This window comes from Scophthalmus maximus, chromosome 16 (assembly GCF_022379125.1).
Source record: "Scophthalmus maximus strain ysfricsl-2021 chromosome 16, ASM2237912v1, whole genome shotgun sequence".
Classification (NCBI taxonomy): domain Eukaryota; kingdom Metazoa; phylum Chordata; class Actinopteri; order Pleuronectiformes; family Scophthalmidae; genus Scophthalmus; species Scophthalmus maximus.
Genome location: NC_061530.1, coordinates 14,253,079 through 14,269,941, shown reverse-complemented (window position 1 = coordinate 14,269,941; position 16,863 = coordinate 14,253,079). Strand labels below are relative to the sequence as shown.

General features: G+C 43.4%; 2 protein-coding genes across 2 annotated transcripts in view; one reads left to right on the top strand and one right to left on the bottom strand.

Annotated features, from left to right (window-relative positions):
• Positions 1–8,370, bottom strand: part of LOC118286959 (vinculin) — a 24,142-nt gene extending 15,772 nt beyond the window's left edge. Inside the window, exon 1 of the mRNA XM_035611609.2 lies at positions 8,016–8,370. Within this exon, the coding sequence (XP_035467502.2) occupies positions 8,016–8,183 (168 nt within the window). The 5' untranslated portion in view covers positions 8,184–8,370. The remainder of the gene's footprint in view (positions 1–8,015) is intronic.
• On the top strand, positions 8,335–16,863 carry LOC118286960 (C1q-related factor-like). The gene is made up of 3 exons (XM_035611611.2): positions 8,335–8,461; positions 12,525–13,252; positions 15,678–16,863. Exons 2-3 carry the CDS (start codon positions 12,605–12,607, stop codon positions 15,855–15,857), a joined length of 828 nt encoding a protein of 275 aa, XP_035467504.1. The 5' UTR covers positions 8,335–8,461; positions 12,525–12,604; the 3' UTR covers positions 15,858–16,863.

Below are 16,863 nucleotides of genomic sequence, written 5' to 3'. Positions count from 1 at the left end.
CAAAACTGAGATTTATATGAGATTAAGTCAAGTTCTGACATGACCTGAACTGAACAAAAGACAGAACAGAAGACAGATTGACGACACTATTGGCGAACGATGAGGCCGAAAGCTGTGTGAGCCGCCTTTAACAAGCGCTGAGTCATATTCTTCCCGTAAAGCATCACACAGGCGTGTCTAAAACCAAAAAGACTTGAGCCTCTTGGTAACGTATTCAACAAGTCATCTTCCTTTTCCTCCTCCCCTTGGAGCCTCATCATGAAGTTCAAAAACAGACCACAGCCGAACAGCGATCCAAACAATTCACTGCAAAAATAGAACAGTGACCTGAGTTTATAACTGTTGTCGTGAAGCAGTTTGTGGTGCGTGGCTGTCATACCCACTTTTGAGCCTCTGTCATGATTATTTTAACTACCGATTTATCTGCTGGGTTTTTTCTTTGGCTTAAAAAGATTAGTAGTTTGCTGTGTAACATGATTAAAGGTAGTAAAAATGTCCATAATTATTCTATAACATCTTAAAAGGCAGTGGAAATGTCCTTTTCTAGTTCCCAGAGGCCAGGATTATATTGCATAAAAAATTGCATGTTTCACCAGCCAACAATCCAAACACATTAGAGAACCTGGATGGAACCAACTGATGTTGGGCATTTCTGCTTGATGACTGACTCTGTCAATCATTTTTCTACACTGTCAATTACATTTTTGTCAACAATGATTGATAGTGAAGATAGAAAACAATGGGGAAAGAGGAAGTAGTGACGTGAGGGCGTCCAGTTTCAGCTCATTCCCAAACAGAGCTGACCACAACACAAATCACAACGCAAATATATCTTTCGCTGAATAGATTCTAGCAAACCACTTCAAGGAAGGACATTTGTTCACTTCCACCTTCTTTTTAAAAATCTTTCATTGATTCTGAGTCATTTTCTTTCAAGCTGTCACATACCACGCAACCGGCTGACAATCTCATTTACCATTTTTATCTGGAGTGGAAACACTGACAATCCTTTTACCATCCAAAGAGAGCCTTACAGAAACCCTGTGTTGTGAAGTAGCCTGATAAAGTGGCTGCTCCTTCAGAACAGACTCGGCTTTGTTGACAGCGGCCCATCGCTCTGCTGGGAGAAGAAAGGCCACTCTGAAAGCCTGAAGGCTACCAGGACACAGTCTGCCTTTCACATGTTGGGTAGTTTTACACAATGCTAAGTTAATCATGGTGACCACAGAGATTTACGATGACAAAATTCTGGCAAGAGATGTCACAGCTGCCCTTAGCAATGTCTTACAAATAAACTGTATATTATTCTGCACCTCCTGGAAGTGGCACTGTTTCCCACTCTCTTTTCAAACATTATTAGGTGTTAAGGTGGAGCACCCATTCGCTTGGCATAAATCTTTCAGGAGATTTTTCTGCTGTATCCTCATATGGGCTCACCCAGACATTTTCAGGAAGATTTAACCAGAGGTCTGGCGGGAAAAGTTCTGGAAAATGTTCGCAGTAACATTTGCGGACACTGGCGTTCTCACATGCAGCCCTTCCAGAAAAGTTTCCGGAAGATATCTGAACTTCAGTGCACGTCTGAAAGCAGCTTAAGTGACTTTGCAACGCAATCTGAGACATGCTCACACAAACTGATGGTACAGAAATCCATTAGCCACCCTTGATTAATATTCCGAGATCAAGTGCTGCGTTCTGAGATACCACATGCCTTTTGACTAATAATGACTTAGAGGGGCAACAAGAGGTCGCTGCGAAGGTCAACACCTTTATCATCCATCTGTCAAGTGGTGTCAAATATAGTTCATTAGTTTGGTTCAGGAAGTAGCCACTATATCCAAGGCGATGAAAGTCACAAATCAAACGGCCTGCTCGGCCATGGCAAAACAGGCCCTTCAGCCAAGGAGAATATACGCCAACTATCCATCTCCTGTTACGGGAGCTTAGCAGCTCGTACAGTGTTACTAGGGAGCAGCACTCATCAGTGTGAATCGTCCTGTTAAAAAGAAGAGGGAGTAAATAAGGCTCGTCAAAAATGAGCTGTCATTCCCCACCAGAGCCAGGATTACAAAAGGAACAGAGAAAAAAACAAAAGATTACTTGCATCTTCTACCAAGGGTTGGGGACGAAGGGGCAACATCATACTCTGTTATCCAATAATTGTGATTCAATGGACCATAAAACTACAGGGGGGTACAAAAGTCTGAGACCACTTTGCCATTCACTTGAATGGGAAAAACGCAAAAGTCTTAGATGCAATGGGTATGAAGTATAGGGACTCTACACCATAGCAGACAAAAATAGGACTAAAGGTAGTGCTTGTATTGGGTCAGTGCTGGAAAAATTGGTGGTTTGGAACATTGGAACACTTTTATATTCCGATTCAAACACTGGATAAGGGTAAGATCGTTTGCTGGCTTTATAAAATGAGAAGTCGCCTGCAAACCTGTTGCCCATGTGAGACACCATGAGGCACCATGAGGCAACATGGGATGTATTCAATACAAGTTTTATTACTCATTAATTTGAACTTGACCTTTATTCTCTTGGAAAAAAGTAACAGCCCTACTGTGTTGAATTCTTTGTCATGGTCGGCAGCCATAAGCATCAAACTGCCGAGGGAGAGGGGTTTCCCTTCGCTGGCTCTCACTCATGTTCCCGAGAGGAGCCGACAGCTGCTGGGTCTTCCTGACTTGGCTTCCTGCGTTTCCTCATATTCACTACTCCTCTGCAACATCCTAGCACGACAAAGTTTCATCTAACATCTTTTTTCATCTATAAAGAAGCATTCAGATGCAGTATGGATCCATTACACAGCAATGTTTTTTGTAAAGATGAAATCTTATTTTATTGTAAACCACCAAGATGCCAGAATCAAATGGTGAGCAGTGTTAAAGAGATTGCCCTGGACAAATTGCAGTAAGCTAGAGTGCCAGGTAATAGGAAGTGTTTTTTTGTGTATGCTTTTAAGCACTTGAGCTGATGAACATGCTTGTTTCCCATGTGTAAAGGATTGAACAACCCTTACCCTCTAACCACAGTTAAGCATTTCAAAAACTCCTCAAATGCTTCTCCATGTTGTGTGTTGCTTTTCTCTTCAGGTTTGAAGAAATTCTTGAACACTTTAAAATGCATTGCTTATGTCTCCTGAACAATGAATGAAATGTGTTGTCATATTTTTTCATACGGCAACAACTGTTGAGCCAAACTTTTAGTCATTGCATGTTTTTCTCGTGTTGCATAAAGTGGTGTTTTGTGATCTCACAAAGGAAACACAGCAACTGTACAGTCATTTAATGACCCGCACATACGAGTATCTCTACTGGTCATAACTGATCTGTGCAAACAAGAAGACAAAATCTTGTCTGGATAAGTTCCAGGACTGCATCACTGGAATTCTTTTCTTTATCCGACGCCTATAAAAAGGAGCCGTAAAAATAATCTAGCACAACAGGCTTGAAATAAAACGGACTTGTAGAGTCAGCTCAAAAGAATGACTTCCCAGTCTGACACAGATAAGCTTGTTGTTCTTCCATTTACAGCGGACAGGAAATATTTGAACTCAGAATCACTTAATATACAACATCAACATTTCGATATTTTTACCGGTGATGTGCACAGCAAAGATAATCTAACTCCAAATGTTTTGTTGTGACTCATAACGAAACATTCGCTCCAAATTCTCAACTTGAAATGTAAACCTGAGAGATATGAGACAAAACTGGAATGATCCCCCGGGTGCCACAGTTGCATGACAATACAGAGGAAACACGGTGGTTAGTTCTTCATTTGAAGCTCAGCACGTTTTGCTACCAACTTGGTAACTGCTATGACTTCATGTCATTGTTGCAAAAGGCTTGCTTATTACACAAGAATTGAACACAACATTTCCCACACTTTTTCATATAGACCATTAACCCATAACCGCCACATCCTGCAAGGAAAGACATTTACCAACTCAAAGCTGCATAATGGGGCAAACGCAAATCACGGACACAGATAAAAGTCCACAAGAAGTGTTGTGTGAACACAGGCTTCTCTCTGGGAAGGCTTGTTGATTGATAATATCACTCAATATTTCAGTAGAGTTGCTCATTCCAACACCTCCCCCTCCCCCCTTCAGGCCAGGATGCATTCCTGCTCGCTGGGAACTCTGCACATTCCTCACATTCATCTTTAATTGAGGTTTGGAAACAGTGAAGTCAGAGATGTTGAGCACTTGTGAAGGGTCTCGGTGAGTCAATACATATTTGACTCACGATATTTTGTGTTCATGCTTCTCTTATAACACCGGGTCAGTTTGCGAGGGTCACACTTTCATCTTCAGGCATCTGGAATAATAAGATCAGGATTCTTCAAGTTAATAATTCAAAGGTCTACACATTCATCCCCGTGCACCAGATCCCTTCAGACAGGCTAAGGCATCCAAGAGCATCCTGCAATCTCATCATCCTTTTTTCTTTGTCTTGTGGCAGTATTCATGGCAATGGAACGCAGGCAGACACAACCGTCCAATTATGAAGTTTGAAAGGTACAATCATTAGTGACCCACTTTTCAGGCCATCCAAAATCATCCGTGACAAACTGTGTTTAAACCTCTGGCTCAGGAGATTTTGAACAGGGTTTGTGAAGGAGGAAATCTGTGCAACATGTGGTTTTCTGGGCAACACAGACACTGAGTTAGATAGATTTTCTTTGAGACGACCCCGCCCTGAGAACGTCCGGAGAAATGCAATTAGAGGGCCGCATCCCTTTCGCTTTCAAGGATGATCCTTTCCTCGACAGTAATTTACTCTCCAGTTAGAAGTCTACTAGGTGCAAAGCTTGAGAATGGTACAAATCAAACTGATGGAAACATACACGGGAAGAAATAGCAACGCCTGGACAGTAAGTCATTTTTGTGCCCAAAAAATTTGGGCCCACTTGATTGTCTTCAGTAACGAAGAAGTGAACGATTTGAGCCATACAGCACATTTTCTCATTCAAGCAAAGTATGACTCATGCAAATGGTGGGACCAGAAGAAATTACATCTGATCCTTAACTTCAAGGAACTCATAACACTGTCCATGTTGTAACGTTGCTACAGCAACTGGAAATAATAACAGGCCTATCCATTCATCCATGCCACTGTTGGAAACATCTGATCACAATTCAGGGTGTCCAGAGAGCCTGGATCATTTCACCCCCCCCAAGCTAGCTGAGGTTGCACGGGACATTTTCATTTGTCGGGGACTGCACTGCACCAACAACGTCACGTTTTATATTTATATTTTAAAGATGCGTTGAATGATCTTCTCACCACTTGGGGGGGGGGGGGGGGGGTGCAGAATGTTGCATCTAATGTGTTAGCTCACATTGGCCTGTTTACACATCTGGCAAACATTAGCGTTTATTGTGAGTCATGATTGCACTTGATGAATGTCGTTTTAGCTCTGGCTGCTTAGCTGCTATATATTCGACTTTATTTACCGCCTAGTTCCTGGCACCAGCAGGTTGTCTACATTGGGGTAATTAGGGGTTTAATTGGAGTGTAAGCATTGTAAATGCACATCCAAAAAAAATAAGGTAGAAGAGGCTAAAAGTGTTAATAGAGCAGAAGAGTTTGCTTTTCATCTGTTGGTTCATTGTTGCAAGCAACACCTTTCAAATCATTGTGAATATAATACAAAAATCTATTAGCATGCATTTAAGCTCTACTGCCATGTTTTTGTAATAATATTTTTAATGTGTCTTAAACAGTGAGTGCATACGCATCATCATAACTTCTTTGAATGAAAACATTTTATTTTTGTAATGACAACTTAAAATTGCCTATCTTTACATTCAGATATCTTTACTATCCGACTATAATATCTAAAATATAATTGGGTAAGAAAATTTTACCATACTTCCCAGTCAAATGTCTTTCTATGTGTAACCAACGTTGTTTGTGACATTATTTATGAACTTTTATTCACGGTATTTATTAAAGGATATTCAAAAATCCCACATGTCACTTACGTAGTACTGTATGTTTAGGTAAGCAGGGCCCTCTGTCAACATGTGAAGTTAAACATAAACATAGACTTTCTAAACAACACTCTACAATGTCTCCCAGGGGAAGGAAGTCTGGTTGGTGTTGACGTACAGTACAAATAACATTGGGGGACAGGCCTACAGTTTCAGAGTGGGCAATGCCAAAAAACAAAAACATAGAATGAACTGGTATGAGATGGTTCAGGACCATTACGCCTACAATAAAATTGTAGGCCGATGGTTAGTTATCTTTCAAAACAAGGCTTTCCTTTGCTGACAGGAGTGTCCAAATTTATCGCCCAACAACCACCATGGGCTGTTTGTGCTCTGCCGGGCCGACAGAGACAACCACACACAGGAACCAAGTCTGCCTTAATATAGCTTCTATCTCTTCCATTCCTCAAAAGTCACAACATCTGTCAGCCACTCATATCTGCTTGTTTCCTCTGGAGGAAACTTGCCATGTATCGGTTTGTGCTGCAAGCTAAATTTTCAGGAAATGAAATACGCATCTCCTTAGTTGGTGCCATGATAGTCACAATGTGGCTCTGAGGAACACCGGGGTGGCTAGGTCAGATGCTAAAAATACCTGAAAGTGCAGCTGCATCTTGTCAAGGGGAGCATGTCATTAAAGGTTTCCAAAAGACAGTTTGCAATTGCTTAATAAATAGCCCCAAATACTTTTTAATCGCTGTGTGGGTAAAAAAAACATCAGGCACCAACTAGAGAATGTAATGTATATATGCACTTGTCACAGTGCATCAAAAGTAAAAATTGTGGCTGCAGTACCTATGCTTGATTTGAACATTTTGGTGATTGAGGTTATACAGTTCCACACACAAACTGTACTTAGTACACTGCAGTACTTACTGCAGACTACAAAGTCACAGCCTTCAAAATGTAACACCCATCTATATATTATCGGGTCACATTTCAAAATGTTGTATGTCACAATACTTTTTTTTTTTTTTTACAAAATTAATATGGCCAAAATTCCTAATCAGGACATTAAATATTTTGGGTCACAGAGAGGGCTGCAACTAATGATGTTCTTCCTTATTGATTAATCTGTTGATTATTTTGGTCTGTGGGACGATTTATTGCTTCAGTTGTTCGGTCCGTAAAATGGTAAAAAATATCGATTAATGTTTCCCAAACCCCAACGTGATGTTTTGTTAACAAACCAAAGGTAATCAGATAAGAGGAGCAAAGAAGCCAGAAAATATTCACATTTAAGAAGCTGAAATCGGAGAACTTTTTTTCCCCCCATTAAAAAGTACCTATACTACTAAAAACATCAATCATGAGGATAGTTGGCAATTCATTTAGCAGTTGATTTCTAGTCGTTTAATTGCAGCCCAGGTTACAATATAAAACAAGATCCACAAACTAAAGACGTTTGCAGCCATGGGGGAGGTTTGATGCTCCCATTCAATGCTACTTCACAACTGAATGATGGTGCGCATAATATTTAAAACGTCACTTTGCATGAGCAGTCCAAACTTTGTACCCATCTGTTCGTGGGGCCATGGCCTGTCTGAGGTGGACTGATTCATTCTCATCCTCTGCATTTAAAAGAATGAAATCAGTGCGGCTGCAGGCGACAGCGGTCCTCGGTCGCCTGCTCCAGTACCTGTCTCGGGCGGCGGCGCCTACGTCAACATACGGCGGCGGGGCTGCGGGTGAGGGGGCGGGGCTGCGGGGGCGGGGGCGGGGCTTCTTTTCAAGAAGGGGGCAAGGGCGTGACTGCCCTTTCGCCCCGTGTCAAACAACTTCAGGAAACTTTGATACGGCATGCGTTCACCTCCGATGACGTCAAACACACAAGACGCTACATTCGTATTTACACTGAGTATTGTTTTTTCCAAAAGGCTCTGGAGTAAGTCGATTGGAAAGCGCGCTGTGTGGGGGACAAAGAGCGACAGGTAGCTCGCGACACACGCCGAGTTGGGGCAGACTTTACCGGGTACTATTTTACTACGCGGGGTGGGGGACTCACCCGAACGAGGTTGCTAACCGCCGCCTGCACGGCCGCGACCGGCGCCGTCAGGTCCGGGATAGCTTTCCCGTCGACTTCGCCTTCCTCGTGCATTATCACCAGGTGGGAGATCTGCTGGGCCACCGGCTCCAGGATACTTTCTATCGTCTTCGTGTGGAACACCGGCATGGTGGCAACTTTAGTTCACTATCCGAGAGGGAAAAGGGGATTCGATATCCGACCACTTAAGGCGGTTTTACTCCCGAAACTCCCGCTACACACACAAAAAAAAAAGCCCTTGAAACAAACTATCCCGGTAGCTCTTGTTTGTCCCTGGACAGTTCGACCATCCGGTGCGACGACTACAACTACTCCCGTCAGAGTCCCGGGGCCGAGGGGGGCGAGCGCGAGCGACTCCAACGTCAACGTGCGTTGTCCGCCCATCTGACCAATCAGCGAGCGGCGAGGTAAGTTCCCCGGTGTGTGCGATTGGTCGATCGGGGTGTCGCTCTGATTCGGCGCCTCCCGCTCCCACACGGGGCGACTTTGCCAGAAATCCGAGTGCTCCCTAAATTACGTAATAGATCGTCATGCCCTAAAAAGGAAAATATGTGTCTACTGTTTAAGAGAAAGGAGATTCCAGCAGCTGTGCGTTTCCTGGTCAGACAAGGCTCCTTTGGCGCTTCCAGAGCAGGAGGAAACTGGAGCTGGGACTGATTAGAGATCAAATTTCACACCTCTCTGAAAACAAACAGGATAAAGATGAACTTCAACCTGCTCATCCTAAATATATCCGTTATGAGACAACTATCAACTGTCTGTTCAGGGCTGCTCTTTCAATCCAATCATCATAAGATCATATATCACAGTCTACACCCAAATATTAGTTTATTATAGCCATTACTGATGCAGTCCAATAAAATCATGGTGGTGCTGAACTGTATTGCATTTGAGTACAAAGAGATGTATTTGTTTTTCGAATTTGAGTGGGGTGGACAAATAATTGGACCCCAATGTCAGATAGCACCATGGCACCATAGACTACATCCTCCAAAATGATCATGAAGTTGATTCAACACCTCACAAAGGCATGATTAACTGCAGAACTATTGAATTAAACTGCATTAGTTTCAGGTTGCTGTATACATGATCATGTATTAAAGATATTTAAAGAAAATAGGATGTGCAAGCATCAGTGAGACATCACAGCATGTGTGGATGTCTTGTGGTGTTATTTACGATAACTGACTGGATAACTTTATCCCCAATCATAAATAACAAAATCCACATACAGTTGTTTACAAACCGGGGACAAAGCTTTGTCAAGAATGTTCAAGAACAACGTGGCACTTTTTCTTTTAAAATTAAATTCCCTCTCTGGGCCAACATCACACCCTGAAATAACAATATCTGAGGACTGAAAACCAACTGCCGAGCAAAGCAGCTAAGGAATTCCCACAGAATCCCAAGAGGGGCTGCAAAGCAGCGACCCATTGCCTAAAATGGAAGAGTCCAAAATGAAGGAATCACGGAAGTAACTTTTGTTTGAACTCTTTTGTAAACATACAAGGGGCTGATATGCTTTCCTTTTATATAAGGGGTTATTTTACCAAATGTCTTGACTTTGTGTTTGACATGTTTTCCACTACATGCACCTAATTTAGTAAATATATAGCTACAAAGGCAAACCTACAACTATGTAGATGATGTTATTATGTAGTTATGTATCCTGTGTCAAAAATGGACTGTCTAACACAGTCTATCCTGAGTATAGACATCAAAGATGGTCTGTCATTTCCTCAGCTCTCAGGTTACTGACAAGGCCGTCCCGTGTGTCCGTGTGAGCGAGGCTGCTCAAGACGGGTGGTCGACACCTTCCCCTCCTGTCCTACTCCCCATACAGAGGAGTTGATCTGCTGCTGCATGAAGGCGGGGCGATATTAATAATAACACTGTGTGTGTGCTCGGCACCATAACGCTTGAATTCTTGGGTGCATTATCAAAACATGCCACGACCACAGGAGTTGTAAATGATAGTCATTATAACAATCTGTTCAGGATTCACCAGGGTGGTTTCTCATCCTGGCCCTGTTGTTACAGCCTTTTACTTTCTTTGGTGTCCTTGTTTAACTCTGCAACAGTGAGCCGTGGGCGCCATCCTCTGGTTGAAACAAGTTAATGCAGTCGGTAGAATGGCAGAGCTTAAAAGCCAAACTCCAATCAGTAATATCACAGTAGGATGGAGCACATTGTGTGCTGCTAATAATCAGTGTGTGATGAAATATTGTAGTTTAGTGTCAGAAGGATTAGAATACGCATAAAATTGAATTAGTAAAAGGTTAATGTGGAACAATGTGGTATGGGAAAGACATTTTGACATTCATGGTCCCCAGACAATGTACCACCACCATTGGACAACAAAATTGGGCAACACTTGGATGGACTGGCATGAAATTTGTCATAAATATTCATTTTCCTTTGGCATAATCTGTCCATGGTAAACATTTGTATTTGTAGTAGTTATGGTTTATTACCAAATACCTGGAAGAGTGACATTCCCTTCAACATCAGGTTTGTGCATATGCTTAATTGCTGCTAAATTCAGGTTCGTCATTGAATGTGTCGTCCAATGCCGTCCTCACAACTTCACAGTTGCTTTCAGGCAAAAACCTCAAATGCAAACTCCTGAATCTATACTCGCACACAGTGACGAAAAAGAAGAAGAAGAGGAGCAAGATGACGAATGTACGGTGTGTGTGTGGAGGTGCTATGTTTTGTAATACATTGAAATACCACATGAGGGCACAGTAGTTTGCAAAGAAAGAAGCCCAGCACTTCCTGGAAATGAATGTCATATGTGGTGTCAGGTACAATTTGTCATAAGTTTTAATATTTAAAGGGGTTGTTCGGTATAGGAGAATGATTCTTATATTTGGTTCTCTTGAGTTGAAGTTTAACTGTTTTGTAGCATTTTTTGTTAGTTTTGGTCAGTTCTTCTTTTTTTGGGGGTCTGCTTTGTATGTTTTTAATAATGATATAGTTTCTCTTTAATTCATATCCTATATACAAGGGTGAAATTATATGTAAATGTGGAAGAGGATCAAGGACCTTCTCCATCACTCTCACCGTGTTGTCATGTCTCTGATTTAATAATGTCATCAGTGGAAGAGAGTCAGCAAGAAAGCACAGCTCGAGGTGACTGACTCAGGGCCGCTGTCCTTGTCCTGTGACAAGAGCAGCATCGGAAACGTGGAGGGAAACTGTTCTCTGCGTATAATACTTTTATGAAAAACCTACTATCACCGGGTGACTAAGATTCTCAGTCGTACTGCAGTCACGTGTACGTAGCTTGACTTCAATGTGGCTTGGTTTGTTTTGTGATACAAATACATCTGTTGGTTAGCTGGTTTTCCTCTGAGTGAAAATATATGGTGTTATATTCATACTTGTATTCATAAGGTACATATTATTGTACATCAAACGTGAGCATCGTGTTTGGTGCCTCTTTGAGTAGAGAATGCCTTTATGAAAACAAACATGAAGCTGGAAGTTGCTGTTGTTTGAATTCTGATTCTTCAAATTTATTTTGCATCCTGCAGTAAATCTTTCTGCTATTTCAGTGTGACATATTCCGTACCTGCATAAATGTGGGCTCCCGACTGAGATTGTGAATGAATATTCAGCCGGGCTTCAGTGATGCCTTTGTGCAGAGACATCTGTACCATTGAACCCAACAAAGAATATGCTTGGTTGAATAGCTTGAATTGGACATATAACCAGCCAGCAAAGGAACTGTTATTTGTCATCATTATTGTATTTTTTTCAGTAGGATAGCAAGTTACTGAATATACTGTATACCATGTAACAGTAAGTGTATTCTGTAAAGCAGATTGATTTGTAGATTGTCTCAAATCTAATCAGTTGCAAAAGTGAATGCATTCTTACCATATGATTATTAATGATTTTTCCATCTTCATGAGATTAAGATCGTGTTTATAGTCCTATAGGATGCAGCGACACCTGAAATTGAATTTTAAGAGCAGTTTCTGAGCTGCCTATTTTGTGAATGTTTGATAGAGTTTGACAAACCAAAGATTTCTGGAATCGCTGATTTGTTCTAATTCTCGGTGCTCTACGTATCACACTCCTTCGCCCTCCCTGGCTCCTCACATGTGCGAGTGGGAAAGTGCCCTCCTCAGCCCTGACTCAGATGGTTAGTGAGTGTATAATGCTCACTCTCCTCCCCCGGCTCCTTTTTCTTTTTTCTCCCTCTCAAGCTGTCTTACTCTCCCCGTTCTCCTCTCTGCTTTCTCTCTCCTCACTCTCTCAATCTCTCCCTCCTTTTGATCACTTCGGTCCCTTGCTCCACTCCCTCTCTCGTACTCCTGCACGCCTCTGTCACTCACTCACTCACTCACTCACTCACTCGAACCAGCTCTCTGCGGGCACCATCTCCACCTTCGGAGATCCTCACCGACTCGGCGATTTGCCAGGTGGACGCACTCACCACAGTCACCATTTCCACCCCAGAGAGCTCCACGCTGGCAGCGCAGCCCCTTCCCCGGCTGAGCATCGGGCGGAAGACCCTGGTGGCAGCTGCTGTGGGGGTCATGCTGGTCCTGGTTCTGGTGGTCCTCATCCCTGTGCTGGTCAGCTCCGCCGGCACGGGTGGCACAGACGACAGTGCGAGCCACTTCGAGATGCTGGGCACCTGCCGCATGGTGTGTGACCCCTTCCCCAGCACGGGCACGACAGGCACGGGTGTGCACGTGGGCACAGACACAGCGACCCCAGGCCTACAAGTGGGAGACGAGGCAAACCTGAGCGATCACAGCATCGGCCCGCCCTTGCCTACCTACAGTGCGAATGGCCCCCAGGGCAAACCAGGACGTCCTGGCAAGCCTGGACCCCCGGGACCCCCTGGAGAGCCAGGCCCTCCAGGACCTAAGGGACCACCGGGAGATGGAGTGGACATAGTACGGACAGGGATATTAGGTTTAGGGGGTAAAGGGGTAGGCAGCACAACCACCTACAACACGACGCCTCGGGCAGCTTTTTATGCAGGACTACGAAACCCTCAAGAAGGTTACGACATTCTGCGGTTTGATGACGTGGTGACCAATATTGGGGGTAACTATGAGGGCGCAACGGGCAAGTTCACCTGTAAGATCCCTGGCACCTACTTTTTCATCTACAATGTGCTGATGAGGGGAGGAGATGGCACCAGCATGTGGGCTGACCTGATCAAGAATGGTCTGGTGGGTAACACCTTTAACTCTTCAGACACTTCCCAATGTTAAATGATTTATTGTTGAGTTCTGATTGGGGGAAAAAGCAGTTTCTCAAAATACAAATGGCACAAAATGATCCTTTTACTGGCATGATGTGCTGTGATCTGGGATGAACCCACATCAAAATGCTCAGGGAACAGTGCAACCAGTGTGCTGGCAGTCTAAATCGAGTAGTCATGCGTTCATGTGTGCAGTGATTTTAGGTCAGACTCGGTCTGGTGTTGTAGTCAAGTACAATAACAATGCACAGTGGCACCCTGCCAGATTCTGTATCTGTGCATATTACACGTCCAGTGATGTACACGTTGAAGTGAGGGGGGAAGGAGCGCGGCGCTATCTCAACTCTGCACACATCAAAACACAGCCCGGGGTAGTGGCTAGTTCAAAGCTGGTGCCCTTTGAAATACAACAAACTTCACGGCACCGCGATGTGCTAGTATGCCTTATCAGACAGCCCGTCAGGCCCGGGCGTTTCTACACCGATTCATGATGTTTGCCATATTCATGGGTAATTTTGCAATGTCTTTAGAGCCCCAGGTGAAGACACTGATCAAGCACTGTGTAAATCTGCGCCTCGACATTTTCCTGCAAAATCTCGACCAGACTGCGGTCGGATGTACAGGGTACGGACACACTTGCTCAAACACCTGTGCATTAAAATGTATAACAATGGGCTCTCATATTGAACTGCATGTTACTTTAAGGTGTCACGTTATGTCTTTTAGACACAGTACCCAGCATATGGGGATTATTGCAAGGTGACCATATAGATGGCATTAGATTGTGGGTATTCATGTGTATCCTTCGAACTGTATGCACAGAGCTGGAGTTACAACCAAGAATGTGCACAGACATTTTAAAGGGCAGTGTCTAAATGAAAAGAGGGTACCCCTCTCCCCCCTTTCTCAAGACATCATATCAATTCTGTCTTAACACACATAAAAAAAAATCTTACATTGTTAGAAATTGCACAAACACATTGATGAAATTCGAAAAATTGGCAAGAATTTGAAGCATAGCACGACCCTATGAAAGCTGCTTAGTTTCAACTTAGGCAGAAGAACAAGAGAAAAGTGTTGAACACAGTCTGTAAGAACCGCTGCTAGTTATTTTAATCACAATGACTCACCTGTTGGGGGAATATTGTTTTGTTAAGACTTTCGTAAGAAGCCTCCCCCAGCTCTTAATCCCTGCCTCGGTCTGCTCTCTTTAGCAGACACTGCCGACGTTAATACTGTGCAACGCCAAAGATAAAGTCCAACATTTTGAAAGCAACAATTATCCTTCTGTCATGAGCAGTATTGAAGCATTTCCACAAAGCAAAAAAAATGCATATTGCTGAGAGTTACAACACACTTAACACAAAACCAAAGACAAGTACAACCTCGACGCGGAGGGAGAGGATCACGTTGACTTGAGCTTCAAGCAAACCAACTAAATAAAAGCAGATTGAATTCCCGACATTGTGACAAACAACTGAATTTGTCTTTATTCTAACATAAAGAATGAGAGACGGTCCGACGTCCAACCATTTAAGCCGCTACATGCTGCACATCCCTGGTTAGAAACACTTACATTATTTACAAGAGTTCAAATGTAACTGTAATGTAATTTTTAGCGACATCGTGTTGCTGCAGTGGAGCCGAGGCTGGACCGATCTCTTTCGCAGGGATTACACTTTTATGGCTGGTCCCGGTGAGGTTGCAGCGTAACGAGCAACCCGGCAAACCCAGATCATTATACATTAGCTGAAGCTTAGAGGGGATATGTCCGTCAGTGGCAAACTGCACACGCACAGCAACTTCCCACAGCTTCACTTTTTGAAACGGACACGCAAAAGAGATTTGGGGGGTTATGCTCCAGATGCGACACCCTCAGTAATTATCCCGTGTCGACACGACGGCTCCCGTGTCCGGGGAAACATGGCACTTTCAGTGCTCCGCCCAGGGAAATGTGGATGTAAGGGTCGGGCCATAGGGCGAAAGGGGATGGGATGTGCTGCCATCCTTCCTCAGAGGCAGACTGACTCAAGTCCGACCCTTTCGGTTGAGTCATGAGAGGAAAAACAAGATATTCACCACAGGGGACACACTTATACACAAAGTCAAAGCCTCAGATTCAGTCCGTACTTTTATACAAATCCTTTTTGGTCCACTCATATGTGGCAGATACGTGGTGAAATATCAACGGAAGAAACAGCGACTTCACTAATGTCATCTTAATACTATCCTCTGGGCCGTGAGTAATGTATGGTAATTATATTATTCGAAATATTGTGATGACAATTTAATTTATCTGTTAATAAGAATTCTAAAAGTGTGTGTGTGTGTGTGTGTGTGTGTGTGTGCGCGTGCCTGCGCGCGTGTGTGTGTGTGTGTGTGTCACATTCCAGGTCAGGGCCAGCGCCATTGCCCAAGACCAGGACCAGAGTTATGACTATGCAAGCAACAGTGCCATCCTTCATTTGGATGCAGGTGATGAGGTTTTCATAAAACTGGATGGCGGCAAAGCTCATGGGGGCAACAGCAACAAGTACAGCACCTTCTCAGGGTTCATTCTCTATGCTGACTGAGGACCGGGCAGGACGTGGGCTCAGAGGTGAAAGGTCACAGCCAGAAGACATTCAGTTCCTGACTTTCACTTGGCTCTCACGGGAAGATTCATGTTGCCCTTAGCCACTGACTCACAATCAGATTGTTGTTGTTGTTGTTTTTTCTTTTACACATGTACGAGGTGGGGACTGCTGTAGTGTTTAAGGCCTGTGTATCTGTGGCTATCGGTGACTGTCTACCACCTCATCCATACGTTCTGTGGTATACAGGGTGCCTGTGCCGCTATTCAGAGCACGACGCGGGCGACGACACAGTGTCAGTCACTGCCATGTGTCACGCTGAGGTGCCGTAACACTCCTGACAGTGCCGATGCCTCACCTCATTTCTGAGCTGTCATTTCACATTCAAGTCTGGAAACCCAACAGTCGTGGCGGCTGCAGTGTTTGTAAATGTGCCGTTTTTAAGATTCATGTTGCCACTGCGTTTTCTCATGCTGTACGTACGATAAGATGTTGTACCTCAAAGACCGTGGAGAGATGTTTTGCCAAAAGAAACGCGAGTTGTTGAACGCCACGATGAGATAATGATTGTTTTGAATGGCAGGCGGTGTCACAAGATGTATTGTGTCTCAATGTGATGATTTGAAAAATAACGTCATATCAGCCCATTATATTTGGCATAATGTTTGTGTATAACCTGTAAATTTGATATTATATCTTGGTGTCTGAACACAGTTAAAGTAGTGTCGGTGCTGCACATTCATTTCATTGTGTCTGTTAAAAGGCTATAGCTGTTGATAGATAGTTGTTCAATTATATCATGTAATTGTTTTCAATGTGCTGTTATTTGATTCATGCATGCAACATCTGTTAAAATGTTCTGTATGCTTCCACAAATGATAGAGCGAGCTACAGTGATTTAAAACTAAAGTTTAAATAACTCGTGTGGGCTTAAGGAGCATCTGTTGCTGTTGCTTTTACTCTAAATGTCCATGGTTTTTCATTAAAAATGGTCTTTTTGCATTCA

What these genes read in the sequence shown, in the direction of transcription:
- LOC118286960 (XM_035611611.2), top strand. Translation starts at nt 12,605, where the DNA reads ATGCTGGTCCTGGTTCTGGTGGTCCTCATCCCTGTGCTGGTCAGCTCC. An exon ending in ACCTGATCAAGAATGGTCTG is followed by an intron (nt 13,253 to 15,677) that starts GTGGGTAACACC and finishes GTCACATTCCAG; the next exon opens with GTCAGGGCCAGCGCCATTGC.